Source organism: Carassius auratus, chromosome 22 (assembly GCF_003368295.1).
Source record: "Carassius auratus strain Wakin chromosome 22, ASM336829v1, whole genome shotgun sequence".
Classification (NCBI taxonomy): Eukaryota; Metazoa; Chordata; class Actinopteri; order Cypriniformes; family Cyprinidae; genus Carassius; species Carassius auratus.
In genome coordinates, this window is record NC_039264.1 from 7,379,103 (window position 1) to 7,400,983 (window position 21,881).

General features: G+C 37.1%; 1 protein-coding gene across 2 annotated transcripts; it reads left to right on the plus strand.

Annotated features, from left to right (window-relative positions):
• Positions 1-12,684: 12,684 nt before the first annotated feature.
• On the plus strand, positions 12,685-19,655 carry LOC113039555 (junctional adhesion molecule C-like). Of its 2 annotated transcripts, none has more exons than XM_026197462.1 (5): positions 12,685-13,043; positions 14,782-15,117; positions 17,175-17,543; positions 17,846-17,917; positions 18,550-19,655. In XM_026197462.1, exons 2-5 carry the CDS (start codon positions 14,808-14,810, stop codon positions 18,621-18,623), a joined length of 825 nt encoding a protein of 274 aa, XP_026053247.1. In that variant the 5' UTR covers positions 12,685-13,043; positions 14,782-14,807; the 3' UTR covers positions 18,624-19,655. The 2 variants fall into 2 exon arrangements, with proteins under 2 accessions (XP_026053247.1, XP_026053246.1); XM_026197461.1 differs by lacking the exon at positions 12,685-13,043 and adding an exon at positions 13,265-14,153 and having other exon boundaries at positions 18,550-19,654.
• Positions 19,656-21,881: the final 2,226 nt, after the last annotated feature.

Genomic DNA, 21,881 nt, shown 5'->3' on the forward strand with positions numbered 1-21,881 from the left:
AAGGTTTAGAATGTGTAACCATAGAAGTATAGGGAAAACATGAAGGAATCAGAATTACAAATTTCTACACTCCATGTAAAGAAATAAGTAATGCTATATTAAAAGAAATGATGGGTAATATTCAGGGCAAATTTATCATATGTGGGGATTTTAATGCACATAATGGTCTTTGGGGGAGTAAAAATACAGATAACAATTGGGTAATCATAGAAGAATTTATGGGAAAAAACTCACTTGTGTGCTTGAATGATGGGAAACCAACAAGAATGGATAAAGTAAAAGGTGGTATGACATGTTTGGATCTAACAATAATGTCAGCTGGTAAGTGTACTTGGAGTGTACTCGACGATAACTTGGGCAGCGATCATTGGCCTGTAATATGTGAGATCCAGAGTACAGTTCAAAAGGAAAATATGGGTCAGTTTGCAAGATGGGAATTTAGGCACACTGTAAACCCCGACAAGTTAACTTAACTCAAACCGTTTGAGTAAACAGATTGCCCTGATTTAAACCATGTAAGTTTTAAAACTTTGCATTCAAATAATTAAGTGATTAACTAAGTGCTGATTGAGAATTAGTGATGAACAGCTGCTGTTAACAAACAGAATCACAGAAGAAAAGAGAAACACAAGAACTACTACAACTGACTTCAGACACAGACTTAGATGAAATCAACTGAAATAAAATACATGAAATCTCTCAAGATCTGATGAAACAACCCCACAAACAGCATCAGCAGCTCCACTTATTAATAACCAGACTGACTTTATTTCTGTCAGACGTCTACAGAAGATCTTATTGAGAATGAACTAAGGTTTAGATGTTGATTTATTGTTTCATTTGAAGTAACCATGTTAGAGATCAGTGTTTGCTTTAGTTGGGCTCTTTGACCCTTGACTTCTGTCTTAGTCTTTTCTCTGGCTGTTATAAACCGTGTGTTTCTGAAACACATTTGTTGTAACTCAAAAGCCCAGAAGAAGAGCCATCAGGTGTTAACCTGTACCTAGGTGTAGGTTGTTATACTTTATATTGGTGATAATCATCAATTATTGATTCATAAGAAGTCTAATCTCTGATGAAGTAAGTGTTATGTAATTTGATTGATTACAGTAAAAGTGATCCTAAAACCCAGTGGTTCTGTAATAATCAGTTAATACAATGACTTTTCAAACAGTGTGGACTTCTATGGTGTCATTAGTCACACACAGACATCAATAATCAGCACATGAACCTCAACAATGGTGACCATAAAAAAAAAAAAAATCCTGCAGATCATGCTGGGCGCCATGGATGAGTTTTGTTCTACAATAGTACCCAGCATGCATTGCAGCATGTTTTTTTGTCACCATTGTAGAGGTTCATATTCTGATTATTGATGTCTGTGTTTGACCACTTACTGCCATAGAAGACAAAAGTCTGTGTACAAAATGTTTATGAAGTCATTTTAATATTAATTGAATATTACAGAATCACTGGCTCTTAGTGTCATTTTTACTAGGTCCACTTCTACTAATTACACATCAGAGATTAGACTCCGCATGGATCAATAACTGTGAATAATAATAAATAATTACCATCACCTTTATAAAGTATAACAACCTACACCTAGGTACAGATTAACATCTGATGGCATTTCTTCTGGGCTTTTGAGTTACAACAAATGTGTTTTAGAAACACACGGTTATAACAGCCAGAGAAAAGACTAAGACAGAAATCAAGGGTCAAGAGCCCAACTAAAGCAAACACTGATCTCTAACATGGTTACTTCAAATGAAAACAATAAATCAACATCTAAACCTTAGTTCATTCTCAATAAGATCTTCTGTAGACGTCTGACAGAAATAAAGTCAGTCTGGTTATTAATAAGTGGAGCTGGTGATGCTGTTTGTGGGGTTGTTTCATCAGATCTTGAGAGATTTCATGTATTTTATTTCAGTTGATTTCATCTAAGTCTGTGTCTGAAGTCAGTTGTAGTAGTTCTTGTGTTTCTCTTTTCTTCAGTGATTCTGTTTGTTAACAGCAGCTGTTCATCACTAATTCTCAATCAGCACTTAGTTAATCACTTAATCACTTAATTGCAATGTATATCTTCTTTCAATGAACTCAACTGAATTAAGTTCAGAGTACTCGTAACTGTTAGTTTTTTCAACTTAAACAGTTTAAGGCAATCAGTTTCCTCAAACGGTTTGAGTTAACATAACTTGTCAGGTTTGAGTGAGGCTGTGTCTGACGTCAGCTGTAGTTCCTTTCTCTCTTTTCTTCAGTAATTCTGTTTGTTAACAGCAGGTGTTCATCACTAAAGCTCAATTAATCACTTACAGTTTTTTTCAGTCGCTAACAAGCATTTGTCCAAACAGTTGTCACATTTTCAAAACTCTAAACACAATTAGCACAGCATCTGTCTATTGTGGCCATACCATTCACACATTTCATGTTGTTTTCACACAATATGGGGTCATTAAATACATTTCCACAATGCTTACATTTTCTGAACAGACAACCTATACCTCCCAACAAAATTATGGATCGTTTTTGTAGTATTTACAAATGTTAACACACGACATCCCACAATAGCAAAAACAATGTTCCAAACCTTAGATACAGTATAAAAGCCTCTGCTTCTGCAATGATATCAGTTCAAAAACAATATATCTTAGCTGATTTATGTTGTGTAAATTGGGCCAACCACAGCTGATTCCTATCTGGCTTAGACTCAGTGGCAGGGGTTATTTTTTTCTATTACATTGACACTTATACAATAAAAGGAGGACTTTGAAGAGTGATGTTTTTGGAAACAGAAAAAGACAAAAACTGTAATGTATGGACAAGGAAGAGTAAGAGCAAGGGGCCCAGTGAGAAGAGCAGGAGCAGTGAGAGATGCAGTGAGAGGAGCAGGAGCAGTGAGAGGAGAAGAGAGAGGAGCAGGAGCAGTGAGAGATGCAGTGAGAGATGCAGGAGCAGTGAGAGATGCAGGAGCAGTGAGAGGAGCAGTGAGAGGAGCAGGAGCAGTGAGAGATGCAGTGAGAGATGCAGGAGCAGTGAGAGATGCAGTGAGAGGAGCAGGATCAGTGAAAGGAGCAGTGAGAGGAGCAGGAGCAGTGAGAGATGCAGTGAGAGGAGCAGGAGCAGTGAGAGGATCAGTGAAAGGAGCAGTGAGAGGAGCAGGAGCAGTGAGAGGAGCAGTGAGGGGAGCAGTGAGGGGAGCAGGAGCAGTGAGAGGAGCAGGAGCAGAGAGAGGAGCAGTGAGAGATGCAGGAGCAGTGAGAGATGCAGTGAGAGGAGCAGGAGCAGTGAGAGATGCAGTGAGAGGAGCAGGAGCAGTGAGAGATGCAGTGAGAGGAGCAGGAGCAGTGAGAGATGCAGTGAGAGGAGCAGGAGCAGTGAGAGGATCAGTGAAAGGAGCAGTGAGAGGAGCAGGAGCAGTGAGAGGAGCAGTGAGGGGAGCAGGAGCAGTGAGAGGAGCAGGAGCAGAGAGAGGAGCAGTGAGAGATGCAGGAGCAGTGAGAGATGCAGGAGCAGTGAGAGATGCAGGAGCAGTGAGAGGAGCAGTGAGAGGAGCAGGAGCAGTGAGAGGAGCAGTGAGGGGAGCAGGAGCAGTGAGAGGAGCAGGAGCAGAGAGAGGAGCAGTGAGAGATGCAGGAGCAGTGAGAGATGCAGGAGCAGTGAGAGGAGCAGTGAGGGGAGCAGGAGCAGTGAGAGGAGCAGGAGCAGAGAGAGGAGCAGTGAGAGGAGCAGGAGCAGTGAGAGATGCAGTGAGAGGAGCAGGAGCAGTGAGAGGAGCAGTGAGGGGAGCAGGAGCAGTGAGAGGAGCAGGAGCAGAGAGAGGAGCAGTGAGAGATGCAGGAGCAGTGAGAGATGCAGGAGCAGTGAGAGATGCAGGAGCAGTGAGAGGAGCAGTGAGAGGAGCAGTGAGAGATTGAGAGATGCAGGAGCAGTGAGAGATGCAGGAGCAGTGAGAGATGCAGGAGCAGTGAGAGATGCAGGAGCAGTGAGAGGAGCAGTGAGAGGAGCAGTGAGAGATTGAGAGATGCAGGAGCAGTGAGAGATGCAGGAGCAGTGAGAGGAGCAGTGAGAGGAGCAGTGAGAGGAGCAGTGAGAGGAGCAGGAGCAGTGAGAGGAGCAGTGAGAGGAGCAGGAGCAGTGAGAGGAGCAGTGAGAGGAGCAGGAGCAGTGAGAGATGCAGTGAGAGGAGCAGGAGCAGTGAGAGATTGTTTTTATTTTACCCCTCCCCCCCTCCTTTTTTATCTGGGCTTTTTGCTGTTGTTGTTTTTTTGTTCGGAATGCTCTTATGTGTTTCATGGATATTTTGTTCACTGTAAGCAATACTGTCAAACCTTTTCTGTTCTATCATACCGTGTTTCTACTGTACCTCCTGCAGTAAACAGTAAAGGAAAAAAATAGCTTTTTACTGGAATTCTTTTGAATGCGAACATTACTGTACATTTGGACATACAGTTCCTAACCAATAAATTTAGTGTAAAACAGTGAATTGCATGTTTTGCATGCAAATACCTGTAAAACTGAGACTGAAAAGTCTATGCAGTTTTTGTAATGTCAACAATAGCCAGTATTTTGAAACCTGGTGTACTTTGATTGACTGCATGTACCTTTTGAGGTGAAAACAAGTGTTATTCTTTGACAGAATAATTTAATTTTGAGTCAGATTTCCAGTGTTTTGCTAAAGTTGGTGTGTGCAGAGAAAGATGTGTTCTATTTTGAAATGAAGATTTAGTATATATTTAACAAAATGTGTTTTTGAGAAGAAAATTATCCATTTGGCCAGTTGTGTTTTGTAGGTGTTAGTCTGTGTTAAGAGTTTAGAAAAAGTATCTGAAGTATGGTTAAGCGCTTGTTAGCGATTGAAAAAAACTGTAATCACTTAATTGCAATGTATATCTTCTTTCAGTGAACTCAACTGAATTAAGTTCAGAGTACTCATAACTGTTAGTTTTTTTCAACTTAAATGGTTTAAGGCAATCGGTTTCCTCAAACGGTTTGAGTTAACATAACTTAAGGATATCTGTTTACTCAAACCGTTTGAGTAAAGTTTACTTGTCGGGTATTACAGTCAAGGCAATCAGTTTACTCAAACGATTTGAGTTGAGTTAACTTGTCGGGTTTTACAGTGCAGGCAAATTGGGAGGAGTTTTATATGTTGTGTGAAGAAAATTTCAGAAATATTAAGATGGAAGGACATATTGAAGATAAATATAATAAGGTAGTAGGAGGAATAATTTCTGCAGCAAATCAGACTATACCATTAATAACAGGTAATGGAAAAAAAAAAATGTGCCATGTTGGTCTGAACATGTGAAAGAGAGGAATAATGCATTCCGGATTTTAAAAAGAGTAATAACTCAAGAGACCTAATAGAATATCAGAAAAAAAGGGCTACTGCAAGGAAGGTAATTAAAAGCGCAAAGAGAAAGGCTTGGCAGGAATTCTGTAATACAATTGGGAGAGAAACTGGAATGAATGTGGTATGAGAATGGTTTGGAAAATGAATGGTGTTAACAGTTGTAAGAAGATTCCTGTAATTGAAGAGGAAGGGAATGTGGCCATAACAAATAAAGAGAAGACAGAAGTTCTAGCTAAAACTTTTTCTAAAGTCCATAGTACACTGTCAGAAATAGGGGTACAGAAGGAGTCCATTTCTGTCCCCCAAGGTACAATCTACACTAACGTACCCCATAGGGCTTATTATTGGACCTTAAGGTACATGTATGTACCTTTTTGAGGGTCAAAAAGGTACATATATGTTCCCAAACATTAAAAGGTACATATATGTACCGTTTCTTTTAAAGGTTAAGGTACAATTTGTAGAGCCAGCCCTGATTGGCTGCTTGAATCTCAATTTAGAAGAACGTCCGGTTTCTTCTGTTTCTTTCTTTTGGCGGAGACGATGTCATAGCACGGTAACGCATGGTTCTTACCAGATTGGGTAGTCCAGGTGCCAAAGAGTAAAAGTCCTGCCATATTTTAGCTCCACCCATGAACTCAGCTGCCGATTTCATCAGAGGAGGAAACAAGTCATTCCTTCCAAGTCACAAACGAGTCTTGAGTTAAATCCCAAGTTCTCAAAGAGTTAAAGTTCATGAGATAATTAAGTGACTATTGAATGAAGATGCATTAGTGATGAACAGCTGCTGTTTACAATCCACAGCACTGAAGAAAAGAGAAACACAAGAACTACAACTGACTTTAAGCACAGCCTTGCATGAAATCAATTGAAAGAAAAAAAACTTTGCCACCATAATTGTGGTGAGTATTTGCTTCAGTTGAGCTCTTGAGCCTTTAAGCAGTGTTTAAAAATTTGCTTCTAAACAATTGAATTATTGTTTTGAAGCAAGCATTTGTACAATGCTGATACAACTCTTGATCTAGCAGATGACTTATGCTTATGATGACTGTATGATCTTGATAAAATTTCTTGATTATACGTTTAAAGAGAAGGGTTCATGGCTTAGTTGTTAGAGAGGACTGCCATGTATTCACTGCTCTGTCTGTGCACTTTGGGTGGGTTGAATACAGAATACGAATTCAGAGTACAGGTCACCATAATTAACTGTATGCCACTTTCACAAAAACAAGAGAAATCTCATTATGCAAATGCAACCATTTAATGCTTCAATATTAAGAAAACAAAACAAAAAAAAACACTTTTTGGAATTAGGCATTTAGCCATGAACATTTATCATGTGATCCTCAACAGTGGTGAAAATTATTATTCATACTGCAGTGCATTATGGGAGTAATTTGTGTATTGCAACATGAAGCATTTTGTTGATTGTCACCATTGTAGAGATTCATATGCTGGTTCTTGATATATGTGTGTGCGTCTAAAAAGCACTCGAGTTCAAACTTCTATATGTGTTACAACTTAAAAAAAGAATTCAATACCCTGTAACTATTAGAGCAATGTCTTTTTGTGTGCATGCTCTAGTTTCAGTGGAATTATTCAAAGCCTAAACATGTGATAAGAAAGAAAACAGTAATATTTGAGACATAGTTAAACCAGCTCATTGTGACTGTATGTTTTTCTAATGTCACAGTTCTGTCGTCTCCACAACAACCCATGCAGAGCTACAGAGAGAGATCTAGCACAACAAGTCAAGGGTCAAGAGTACAACTAAACCAAACACTGATCTCCATGATGGTGGCATAATTTTAACCAATAAAACATCAACATCTGATCCTCTGTAATTCTCAATAACATTCAGCGATTCAATAGTCACTTAATTATCTCATTAACTTTAACTCTTTGAGGACTTGGGATTTAACTTGATAGTCGTTTGTGACTTGGAAGGAATGACTTGGTTCCTCTGGTGAAATCGGCTGCTGGACTTTTACTTAGGGCTGCACGATTAATCGCATGCGATTGTCATGCGTGTCTTTGTCAGTAAAGCCGGTTCTGTGATTAGCAGTAAATGTCCACCACCTGGTTTCAAATGGAGCGGCACTTCCCAGCTAGAATTTTCTTTGTTCTAAAATGTTCTAAGAACATTCCCATGGATTGTTCTAACAATGTTTTTAGCGGGTAGTTTTATTTTTGTTCCCAGAACGTTCTCTCAAAAGATAGGATAGCGTTCTCTCAAAAGATAGGATAACGTTCTCTAAAAACATTCTACAAATGTTTATCAATAACATTATTAGAACATTATTCCATAACATTCTAATTAAGATTTAAGTGGATGTTTAGATGTGGATGTTGATGTCTGTTTAAAAGTAATGGCTTGGTTTGATGTCACCATAATGCTGGTAAGTGTTGGCTTTAGTTGTGCAATTTGACACTTGACTTGACGGTGTTGTTTTTTTAGCTGCTGTCATCTTTATTGTGGCTAAAACAGCAAACAAATATGTGGTTCAATGGTGCAGTTTGCTTGTTGATGATTGATATGTCTGATTACTTGTTTTCACCCAAGCTACTGTGTGGTGTTAGTTAAGTATTATTTTTTTAAAGTGACTCAATGGTCAACAGCCTGACACCCAGTTGAATTTAAAGCAGATAATTTCAAAAATTAAAAAAAAAAAATTGTCACACAAACATCAAGATTCAGTGTATGAATCTCAACAATGGTGACATGCTTTATGCTGCAATGTATTCTGGGTACATCATGCAAAACTCATCCGTAGCACCCAGAATGCATTGCGGCATGAAGCATGTCACCATTGTTGAGATTCTTACACTAATTCTTAAGGTCTCTGTATGTCTTAGCATCCTAAGGTTTGAAGTAATTCTAAAACAATGTAGTTTAAAAAGATCAGATAAAAATAAAATGACATAAATTGTCAGGACCCTGTGTATTGCAACACATCTGCTATAGTCACTAATATTAAATTAATAGCGTAGAACAGACTCCTGGTAAAATCAGTTGATCAAATTGTTACATTAAGACATCTTTAATATCAGCCAGTAACCAACATTATCTAATGACATCTTTTTCTCAATGTTTTTGCTGTAACAGATATAATTACAGCAGCTAAATGAACGCTAACACTGAAAAGAGTCATACTTCCTAAGTACTGATCAGCATAATGGTGACATCAAACTAAACTATAATTTTCAATAAACCATCAACATCTCTGTTAATCTCAATAAGAACTTTTTTACATTTATGACAGAAATAAATCTTGTTTATAATAAGTGAAGATTGTCATGTTTTTGGAGTATTTACGCTAGAGTTTGACACCAAACAGAGGTTGGGTTTTCACTTTCAAACAACATCTGACTTCTGAGCAATGTCAGTCCACATCTAGTGTGATGGGAAGCCGTAATTCACTGACAAGCTGTGCAATATCACGTTCATAATCGCAGATTAATCGCATGCGGTTATGAACGCGATATTGCGTAGCTTGTCAACGATCTACGGCTCTGTATATTAGGTGCGGCTCCATTTGAAAGCAGCTGATGGACATTTACCGCTAATCACAGAACCATCTTTACTGATGAGACACGCATGACAATCGCATGCGATTAATCGTGCAGCCTTACTTTTACTCTTTGGCCCCTGGACTTCCCACCTCTGTACAAAACTGGTCTCTTAAGGTACCAATCACAAGGGTACACATTTTAACCCTATGCCAAGGGTACATAACTGTACCCTTGATGGTACAGCCCCAGTGACAAGCTATTGTACCCCTAAAGGTACAATTATGTACTTTATTTTCTGAGAGTGTACCCTCAAGGTTACAGCTTTTGTACCCTTGGTATAGGGTGCATTAAACATCAACATCTGATCCTCTGTAATGCTCAATAACAGCAGATGTTAATCATTAATGCACAATCATCATTTAATTAGTCACTTAATTATCTCATTAACTTTAACTCTTTGAGGACTTGGGATTTGACTCAAGACTCGTTTGTGACTTGGAAGGAATGACTTGGTTCCTCCTCTGGTGAAATCGGCTGCTGAGTTCATGGGTGGAACAAAAATATGGCAGGACTTTTACTCTTTGGCCCCTGGACTTCCCACCTCTGGTTCTTACAGGGCTTTCAACCAAGGAGGTCCTTCAAAAAATATCAGAAGCAGGCATAGAAGTAACCGACGTCGAGATGTACTGCATTCTGAGTCTATTCCATTGTTTTGGCAAATCAATTATCTCTTTAACAAAGACAACATGTGGATCCTTTGTTCTATGAGCGTTACTTTCATGCATTCAGTGTCAAGGCTGTTAATAAAAGGATTATACTGAAACCAGGAGATGAAATGGATTTTCAGGCAAAATTGCACTCACTCATTAGATGATCACTTCTATGTTATAATTAGACATTGTTTTTAAAATGAAAAGGATTTAGTAAATTCAGATTTTAATTCAGCGTGTGTGTTATATATATATTATAGTCAACGATTGTACCGTTTTTGAAGGGTAAATTTTTGTACTGTTAAATAAAGGTACAACATTGTCACCACAGGTACAAAACTGGTCTCTTAAGGTACAAATCACAAGGGTACAAATATGTACACTATGCCAAGGGTACAAAAGCTGTACCCTTGAGGGTACAGCCCCAGTGACAAGCTATTGTACCCCTAAAGGTACAATTATGTACTTTATTTTCTGAGAGTGTATTGAAAATTTAAGTGACAAATTTTTGAATAAAAGACAGGAATTAAGCAGAATATATGAGAATGTTCGTGTGAAAAAGCAAGGAGCTGAAAATAGTATGGATGGATTGATTTCAATGCTTTTGAGTTAAAAATAGCTGTTAACAAATCAAAGAATACAACTCGAGGGAAAGACATGATTACTTATAGTATGTTAAAAAATTTACCAGAGATAGCAATTAAAACAATGTTGGGTAACACTTTAGAATAAGGTTCCATTAGTTAATGTTAGTTAACTACTTTCGTTAACATGAACTAAGCAAGAACAATCCTTCTACAGCATTTATAAGTCTTAGTTCATGTTAATTTCAACATTTACTAATGCATTATTTAAATCAAAAGTTGTGCTTGTTAACATTAGTTGCACTGTGAATTACCATGAACTAACAATGAATAACTGTATTTTCATTAACTAACATTAACGAAGATGAATAAATACAGTAATAAATGTATTATTCATTGTTTGTTCATGTTAATTAATACATTAACTAACATTAACTAATGGAACCTTATTCTAAAGTGTTACCCAATGTTGGATTTATATAATCATATATGGAATAAAGGTTATTTAACCCAATGATTGGAAAAGTGCAATAGTAATACCAGTAGTGAAACCAGGTAAGGATGCAAAAAAATCTAATAGCTACAGGCCAATCGCTCTTACATCTACATTATGCAAAGTAATGGAGAGAATGTTAGTAAGAAGGTTAAATTATTTTCTGGAAAAGAAAGAAATATTAACACCAGTTCAGTGTGGTTTTAGGAAAAAAAGAACAACAATGGATGCTCTTTTGTTGTTTGAAAATGAGGTTAGGAAGGCTATAATAATGAAGGAGTTTCTTGTCGCAGTTTTCTTTGATATTGAGAAAGCGTATGACACTCTTTGGAGGGAAGGACTGTTGATTAAGTTAGATAGAATTGGTGTAGGAGGGAGAATGTATAACTGGATATTAGATTTTTTATTTGAACGTACATTTCAGGTAAGAATAGGTGAAGAAACATCAGCATCATATGGTATCCTGAATGGTACCCCACAAGGAAGCGTGATTAGCCCAATTTTATATAATGTAATGATCAATGATATATTTGAAAAAGTTAAACCAAGCATTGGGAAGGCGTTGTATGCGGACGATGGTGCTACATGGAACGGAGGTAGGAATATAGGAAATGTAAGTACAAGAAACTATAAATGAAGTTGAAAGATAGTCAGTAGACTGGGGAATGAAGTTTTCAGTATCGAAAACTCAATATATGGTTTTCTCAAGGTAAAAGAAACAGATTACTTTAAAATTGAACAGATTACATTGAAGTTATATGATCAACTGTTAGAAAGAGTGACTTGGTAACACCAAAAGCTTGCAATGATGTATTGGGGTAACTTAAAAGGTGGTAAGAAGAAACATTGTACACCCGTAATATTAAATGACTGTTGGGAATACAAAAAGAATGGAGGAAATAGCTTCGGCTGGAAATATGGACAGTGGGTCAAGGATTATGGTATAGAGGATGAAGCAATTTGTCCTAACTTGCCATTAAGTGGTGTGGCAGTGTGGAATATTACTGAACCTGTTGTTGAAATGAGATTATTGGATGCTCGGTAAAGAGCAGAAGAAATATGCAGTAATAGTTATAGAGTTAATGTTTTTATGAGAAAAAAACTTTAATTATTTTGTGCAGATTTACACAGATGGATCTAAGGATCCAATTGAGCAAAAAGTGGGCATAGGATTGTATATTCCAAATTTTAAGACAGAAATAAGCTTGAGGCTAAGTAACAAACTGTCTGTGTACTCTACTGAGCTAACTGCAATTATCGTAGGACTACAATGGGTAGAACAGGTTAGGCCAAACAGGATATTAATTTGCTCAGATTCTTCGTCAGCTCTTAAAAGTATAAAGTCTACAAAAAGTGATAGAGAAGATCTGTTAGTGGAAATGTATACTTTATTGTACAGATTGAAAATGGAAGGTATAACTGTATATTTTTGTTGGGTGCCAGCACATATCGTGATAATAGGGAATGAAATAGCTGGTAAATTAGCAAAAGAGGCATTAAAGAAAAACATGGTGGAAGTTAAAGTCCCTTTGGGTAGAAGTGAAATAAAATCTGAGATTAATAGGAAATTAATACAAGAATGGCAACAAAGATGGGAAAATAGCAGAACAGGTAGGTGGTTTTATAGTATTGAGAAATCAGTAGGGAAAAAAGTACAGTTTTTTGGAAGATATAGAAAAGAAGAAGTAATGATATCTAGATTAAGAATGGGACATACAGGATTAAACTCAACATTAGAATTAACGGTGGGATGTGTAACGAATGTAATATTTTAGAAACAGTTGAGCATGTGCTTTTCAATTGTGGTAAATATGATGGTCAGCGTGACAGTCTTTTTAATAGTATTAAAAATAGGCCAGTGAGCGTTGTGGATCTTCTGGGGAAGGGTTTAAGTGACAATCAGATATACAGGGCTGTTTTAACCTTTTTGGTGGTTACAGGTCTATGCTACAGGATATATTAATATAGGGTCTGAGGGTGAGATGTATGGTGCCTCTGCCTGCCTTGAAGACCGAGGAGCCCAGTTTGATGAAGCCTGGGCTCTGATCCTTTGGGGTGGGTGGGTTATCCACCTTCCTTCATTTTTTTGAAAAACAATACAGATTCATCACCCAGGTGGATAAAATATTCAGTAGGTGGCGGTAATGCTCCTATGAAGTGAACGGCCAAACAACTGAAAGAAGAAGAAGAAGAAAGTCAGCCGGGGTCCTTGTAGCACTAGTTAGCCGTTTGGCTAGTAGCCATGTGGGGCTGGGTGTCCTGTGGTGGTAGCTCTTTCTCTCAAAATATATGGTTACATGGTTATTGTATTACACTTTAGAACGGTTTGCCCGATGGAATAAATTCAGGACCATTATGTATTTGTTTGGCTGTGCGCATTAAAGGTATGGTTCTTAATTTTTAGTGTTTTCTGTTTGTTTAGTTTCATGTGATAGTTGTGAAAGCGACTGCTCCCTGACTTATTTGTGGTAATTAATTTCCTAACCAGCCTTATGTGTGGTTGTTTGTTTAATGTATTGGGTGATTGGTGATTTTTTTTTTTTTTTTTTTTTTTGAAAAAACTAATGTTGAGAGATTCAAACAAAAAGTAACCAATAATTTAAATTTAAAAAGTGCTGTCATTAGTGGAAGCGCAAGTGTCTGAGAGTGCAAGTCTGTAGCCAGAGCCTTCTCCGTTATATTATAATACAACTGTAATACTGACTCTTCACTGAGTACCAAAAGTGCATATGCTTCCTGTGCATGGTTTCTAAAAGAATGGAATCACAAAAAAAGTTGACTGGCACTTATCTATACCACAGATTATACTAAAATTTGGTTAATGTGCATGTACTGTACAACTCCAACATGTTTGATTAACTTCACAAGAGTGAATGTCCTTCGAGTGCACTTTGGGCAATGGTACAGTTGAGGCATGAGAATCTAATACAAGAGGCAAATCATTCAGAGTAATGTTACGGACAGTGCTTGTCTCCATCTTCTTATGTTGAAAATGTCCCTCTGAAGGAAAGTCAGTAGTGTCTTTCTCAGGTGTGGTGGATATGCAATGTTGAAAACAAAATAGATCCTTAAATAATATATGAACCGCTGATTGGCCGACAAAGTAAAACTTCACCAATGAGAAACCTTTCTGCACGCCCATTGCTCCAGGATGCAGCTACGTCTTGCAAAATTTGAATTTTTTTATGTCTGAAAAAAAAAAAAAAAAAAGGTATTAAACGGGTTATTCATGGTTTTTATGTATGACTGAACACTTTTGGATGTTTGTCGGGCAAACGATGTGGGAGAAGTCATAAACGATGTATTTAACATCGAGAAAACGCTCACTTTCTTCTACACGCAGCAGCCTCCTCCCACAAATACGTCATCTTGTTTACATTCGTCTGTCAAAACACAAACAGACATACTTTTGATTCAAGAGCATCTGCAATATTTTTAAAGAGAAGGAGTGATGGCATTTTTCGTTTTCTTCCCAGTGTGGGTTTTACTGCTTGGTAAGTCATGTATTTGTCGAATGTTGTTTTTGACGCTTAGCGCTTGCGATGGACCCTAGTTTCGATTTCGAGTTTTCTCGAAAAAAGGATGTAGCCCACAGCTTGAGGCTATAGTGGTTCTCTGTTTTCCCTCCTTCCTTGAAAGCCGGAATTTAACGTCAACATCTGTCAAATCATGTAGGCTAACGTGGTTGATAATAAGGAGTCATTTAAAGCATATTATAAGCTAAAGCGAAAGAGTTCTCGCGGACTTTGATATGTCAGAACTGTATACTTTTGGTTTAGAGGGCGACGCCGGAACGGGCATTCACGTACACACAGTGCAAATAAGTATAGTTTTCTTTAGGCGATTCAGATACTTAATTCAGTCCCAGCTAATTTTGCACATACAGATAGACTAGCATTCCTTGGTTAGTTTCCGCAAAACAGCGTACACCTTATCTTTGTGAACTGATGACTGCTGTAGAGGCATTGCAACTTGCTTCCTGGATTCTCTTCAGCCCCTACAGTGATACTGCACACAAACGCCCAAAATGCTCACAACAACATGCCTTAAATGCATTGACAACATTTTTTGTGTTATATGCTTTCTGAGAAGTTATAGGGCTAATGTTGATTTCTTCTCCAGGTGCATCATGCATCGATGCAGACAAGATGTCATTGTTTGTGAATGAGGGCGATTCAGTCACTCTACACACTGATGTTAAAACAAACCAGCATGAAAAGATTAAATGGTTTTTTGATGACACCCGCATCGCTCAAATCAGTGGAGATCTCAGTAAGATCTGTACAGATGTTGGGTGTAATGAAGAGACTGAGAGATTCAGAGACAGACTGAAACTAGACGATCAGACTGGATCTCTGACCATCACAGACATCAGAACCACTGACTCTGGAAAATATAAACTGCAGATCATCAGCAGTAACAGCATGAGTGAAAAGATCTTTAGTTTCACTGTCCATGGTGAGTCAGCTAATAAGTTATACATACTCAATTACAGTGTGTTTATTATCAGTCTCAGGGGCGTTTAGTTTGTATTTCCTTGATTTCATCAATTTAATTCCTGTTTTCCTTTTTTCTAGTTTCTAGTTGTTTTTTACGCATTTTCTTTGTCTTCATGTGTTCTGTTTTGTTGTTTTCTAAATGTCACAAGGTCCTTTCAGTTCAGTGTCCAGTATTGCTTTGATGTAAAAACTGCTATGTTCTCCTTTGTGAGGTCTGCTTTGTTTTGTGTAGATTTATATTTCATATTCATTTAAATAATTTATCTTGCATATGTGGTTGGTTCATAGCAAAAAAAAAAAAAAACTGTGCAACTGCCACTATAGGGGCGACAATCATGCTAATGTCAGAGATGTTGGACAGGTGGCTTAAGAACTTTTTTTTATTAATATTTCCATTAGTTTCCCTAAAAATATATTGAATAATTTTACAACCTGAATTCCAGAAATATTGGGAGATTTGTTAAATTTTAATAAAAAAAAATAAATAAAAGACTTAAAAATCCCATGAGCCAATATTTTATTCACAACAGAAAGCAGAGGACATAACAAATGCTTAAACGGAGAAATTGTAGACTTTTATCCACTAAATGAGCTCATTTCAAAGTTGATGCCTGCTACAGGTCTCAAAAAAGTTGGCACGGGTCAACATCGGGCTGAAAAAGCAAACAATTTCGAAAAGATTCAGTTGGGAGAAGATCTTGCAACTAATTAATTTAATTGACATCAGGCGTACACCATGATTCAAAAGTGATGTCTTAGAGAGGCAGAGTCTCTCAGAAGTAAGGATGGGCAGAGGCTCTCCAATCTGTCATTGCACGGCTCATCATCTACAGTACATCACATCAACAAAAGATTCAGAGAAACTGGAGAAATCTCTGGGAGTAAGGGACAAAGCCGAAGACCTTTGTTGGATGCCCATGGTCTTTGGGCCCTTAGACGACACTGCATCGCTCATCGGCATGATTCTGTCATTGACATTAATAAATGGGCCCAGGAATACTACCACACACTGCAGCTATTACAGCAGCATGGCTTCGTAGTAGAAGAGTCCGGCTTCTGAACTGACCTGCCTGCAGTCCAGATCTTTCACCTATAGGCAACATTTGGGGAATCAGCAGCTGAAAACCTGTATCAGACAAGAATGGGACCAGATTCCATCAGAAACTCAACCTCGATGCCCAGACGTCTTCCAACTGTTTTGAAAAGAAAAAGAGATGATACACTTTGGTGAACATGCCTCAACTATTTTGAGACCTGTAGCAAACATCGAATTTGAAATGAGCTCATTTTGTGCAAACAATTGTAAAAGTTCTAAGTTTAAACATGTTATCTATATTCTGTAAATAAAATATTGGCTCATGTGACTTTGAAGTTTTTTTAGTTATCAATGTCCCAACACGGAATTTGGGTTGAGGTAAAATTCTCTATTACCCTAAATTAATATTACAATCTTAAAGTTGCTTACAAATCAATTTCAGTAGTTTAAAGGGATAGTTCAGCCAAAAATGAGAATTTTGTCAATATTTATTCACCCTTATGTCATTCCAAACCTGTAAGACCTCCGTTCATCTTCAGAACATGGATCAAAATATTTTTGATAGAATCTGACAGCTCTCTGATTGACAGCAGTGCATCTGTAATGTTCACAGGTCCAGAAACATAGTAAGGACATTGGTAAAACAGTCCATGTGACATCAATAGCTCAACTTCAGTTGTGTGACGCTATGTGAATACTTTTTTTCCCCTTTGCTTAGCATATTCTCATAGCTTAGCAAAGCTGAAGTTGAACCACTGATGTCACATGAACTGTTTTATTGATGTTCTTACTAGTTTCTGGATCTGGGAACGTTTCAGTTGTGTTTCTGTTTATGGAGGGTCAGATAGCTCTCAGATTTGATCAGAATACCTTAATGTCATTTCCACAGATGACGAAGGTCTTATGGGTTTGGAATGACATGTGGGTGACTAATTTACCGTTCCATCTGTTTTCTTTAACAGCGGATGTTTGTGTTTCAGATGTTCCTGATGCCGAGACGGATAAAATGAAGACCAAGTCAGTGAAGGAGGGAGATTCTGTCACTTTAGATTCCGGTGTAATAAAAAACCCAAAGGATTTGATAATGTGGTATTATAATGACACTCATATATCTGAAATCGCTAGAGATCCCAGTAAGATCTGTACAGGCGATGAGTGTGAAGATGCTGACGGGAGATTCAGAGACAGACTGAAACTGAACAATCAGACTGGATCTCTGACCATCACAGACACCAGAACCACAGACTCTGGAGATTATCATCTTGAGATCATCACCAACAGCAGCAGCATTCGCCGCCAGTACAGCATTGACATTATCAGTGAAAAGAGCTTAAGTGGAACTGGCTCTAGTGCGTGCAATTCAGTCGTTCATACCATTTTATCTTCAGGCATTGAATAGCAGTTTGTTTTCATTGCAGCCTGTCTGAAACTTGTGACATCACTGATATCTATCACAGTGACATGCACGTCAAGGGATACACATTAGTCGCAAAAATACAAATTGTACAGAGATTGAAAGACGTTAATAAACAATGTAGTTATTAGTGACATTTGTAGGCCATTATGGCGCTTTTATCCATTCAGGCAATATCTTATAAGTGATGAAGGAGGAAAGGTGGAAATATCAAATATATCTGTTTTTTTATTACAGATGGGATTGTGTTTTTTCTTGCTATGGCAGGAGCATGTCTTGGTGTTCTGCTGGTGGTTGCAGGTGTAACAGGTAACAATTTCTGCTCATGTGTTTTCAGTGTGTGTGTATATGTGATGTGCTTTAATTATGTCATCATAACAAAAACAGTCTTATAATAGTCAATTCAAGACAGTACTGTCCTTTTAAATGTTGTTTAGAGATGACTGGATGACATTCAGATTCTTCTTGAGTGGTTTGTGATTGATTTCATTTTATAAAATGGTTAGCTCAAGTCCTCGGTTCTGATTGGACAGCAGTTGTGTTTTGTTTACAATCAAGCATGGCTATGAGCGCGTTACTGTCTGTTAAGTGTCTGCTAAATGCTGTCAGGAACTATTTAAGCAAGGACAGCAACTAAAAGTATCATGCCAATCCATAAATTTTTGGCCATTAACATTTTATTACTATTATTTTATGGTAACCGCTGCGCATTGTGCCTAACAATGCCCTTAAGCCATGACTGCTTCACCATACAGTTAGGCCTTGTACGTTATTGCTTGCATAAATCATCAGACACTACATTTAAACATGATGCATTACTGTAGTACAGATCATGAAAATTAGATTGAGTTCATCAGATTCATGAGACTGATAAGTCTTTGTTTGTAACTGAATCATCAGTCGTGTTCAGTTCTCTAACTTCTGTGAATTTTTCCTTGTAGGAGAGTGTCGCAGAAAGCTTGCCAGTGTAAAGAGTTTCTTCTATCCAAAGACAAATCAAACAGCTGTCCTGTAACTGCTTATGAATCATCTTATAATCTACAGTGAAAAGCCATAAAGTGACATTTCCAATATTCCTTGTGACACTTCACTATATATACAGCATATTCCTACATATTAGGTATGTGCTGTACAGGTTTATGTTACATCTTATGTTGTTAAATGAATGTTTACTGCATTATAGTGTCGTGTGTGTTCCCATGATGGTGATTTCTGTTTGTGTATGTATAGCACTGTGCACTTTATGTATTTTTTATATGTATTAAGGTTGTGGAAAAGCTAACCGTGATGAACTGGTGGATGGTGGTTGTCAGTATTTGTTAAAAATACCAAATCGATGTTAATAACAGTGTGTCCTTGTTAATTAAGCTTCTGGAGGGATCATTTTATTATTATTATTATTATTATTATTATTATTATTATTATTTAATCTAAGTTAAAATATACGGTCACACTTTATTTTAGGGTCCAATTCACACTATTAACTAACCCCATTAACTATAACTTTTGCCTCAATTAATTCCTCATTTGATGCTTACTTATAGTTTCTAAGGTAGTTGTTAAGTTTAGGGAATTGGGTAGGATTATGGATGTCATGCATTATATGTACTTTATAAGCACTAATAAACAGCTAATATGTTAATAATAGACATGCTAATAAGCAGCTATTTATCAGTGTGAATTGGACCCTATACTAAAGTGTTACGAAATATACAATTTTCTCTGTAAATGTGTTGACAGATTATACTGCCAACCGTAGTAGTTTTTTTTTTTTTTTTTTTTTACAGTGCATACAATTCTGTCAATCATTTAGCTTCATGTGTAATATGTGTTATGACTTGTAATGTGCATTAAAAATGGGTCTGAGTGCAATCAACTGAAACAAGTATAGGCTAAATTTGCATTTATAATTTCATATGGATAATGTGAACCATGTAGCATACTGTTTGTAATATATACATATTATATATATTTTTTTCATATTAACATACTTATTTGCTCTTCATTTCTGTTTAATTGTAAACCTCAAATAAAACATTTTCTTAATAAATCCTTGGACTGGGACTTGAGCTTTCTCATCTGTAATGGGGAACACATCCAGTAATTGTTTGCGCACACAAAACCCGAACATTTTGAGCGCCCCCTATAGCTTGCACACCGATTAATCGCTTCAAACGCCACCTGTCTGTCACATTCCAGAAAATCCCAAACTCTGGGGAGTAAAAGTATGTTTGAGAGCAGAGTCCGGCCGCTGGATGTGTTCATCTGGACGCGTCGGGTGGTCAGTGGATTGGAATGGCTTCAGACCACGCTCATGTGCCCCTGTCAGGGTTGGGTTCTTCATTAGGACATTCAGGAGACGCACCACCAAAATATGAAAGCGAAGGATTTTTATTTATTTATTTATTTATTTATTTATTTAATCTTTTTTTTTATCACATTCAGCCATCAGTCACTGTTCTAGACAGTTTGTTCTGCCTCTGGATATAGTCCAATCAGCATCAAGACACATTATTTGGAGTACTGCCCCTATTATGTGCTATGTCACTCTGGCCAAGTGTCCTCATAGACTTTCATACAACGATTGTTATTTATTTCTTTATTTTTATTCATTTTGAACTGCAGGGACTGCGATGCAGTCTCTGTGAGTTCTGTGCTTTCATCATCATACATTAACTTTTGGGAAAAAAAAAACAAAAAACATGCCTCTATTAATAAGAAATTTGAAGTCAGGACTAGTAGGTATGGTCTGAAAAAAGTAAACGGGTATCTCGCCAATAAAGTTTTGAAGGATGGCAGTTGTAACGTAGGTAAAGATGAACAAAGATCTGAATGAGCCGTTGCAAAGTTTGCAGAGGATTACCGAAGATTCTTATGAGTGAGTTGACAATACTGTGTAAGCCTGTATGTAGCTACTGAAAATATACGTATTATGACTGTTATTCATTTACATTTTATAAAAATAAAATTGATAACTCTAACGTGGAAGGTATAATAAAATTAAAGCAATGTGTTGATGTTATACCATCCATGTTAGAGTCTAATGTTAAATTCTAGGCACTGTTATGATGTGCTGTTAGTCTAATCACATGTCTGTATGTATTAAAGATAACAATACATCTGCAGGTTTCAGTCTGACTCTCAAACAGAACTGATACTGTGTTGTTTAGCTTTTATGCTGTATCATGCATGTAAATTATTCGATTTTTGCATCAGTATTTGTGTCAAGTTCAGATGTGTCTCTGTGGACTCCCAGTGATCTGTAAAAAAAAAAACTTATTTAGAATTTAGAACCTTTTATATTTATTTTTACATTATATTAATGATTTTTATACTCTTATCATCCCCTAAACCTAACTATCACCGAAATCTTTTTACATATATTTTCAAAAACATAACTTATTGTAATTTAAAAAGCTATTATGTTCATGGGGATACATTTTACACAGGTCATTCATTTAAACTATTACTAAACATCTGGTTTGTGGGAATACTGCATATAGGCTTAAAGCTGCAGTAGGGAACTTTTGACGCTCTAGCGGTTAATAAACAGAACCGCTTGCGTCTTGCGGAAGAACATTGTAGCCGGAACTACTTCTCTCGGTTTGTGTCTATGAAGAATCACAAAGGTACTGGGTTACTCTGCCGTGGTACCCCCGAAGCAATCTAAAATAGTCCGAATATAAACACTTATAATAGATGTACCCTAGTGATTCACGAAAATGGATTCATGGTGTACTCGCTTATTATGTTCATTTTTCTACATTTTGAACACAAACAAAGTTACGGACCGCAGCTCTGATTGGTTGTTTCTTACCGGGAGCGATGGATTTCTGCAAATGGCAATAGGACCACTGAGAGGAGCCAGAGGAGCCTTGATTTTTTCACAGATTATCTGTCTCATATTCTACTGTCAGGACATAATGACAGGTTTAATAAATATGTAAAAAATATATTTTTTCAAAAGTTACCTACAGCACCTTTAATGATTTTTATTGTAAAAGAAAACCCTGGTTAGAAATGGTATTCTATAAACCAAAAAACATGGTTACTACACTTTTAATCAAATAAAGAAGTGAAGTCTGCACACTGAGAACTACTGCTCCAGAGGAATTTAATTAAGCTCAAGCTTCATGCTTCATGCTTTATTTGATTATATTATTCAGTTGTCTTGCACCTGCATCCTATTAGGATGTTTGGGATGAGCACACCATTTTTGTGTTATTGAGTCTTACTACACTTTTAATCTAATAAACCATGGTCAATTTCTGTC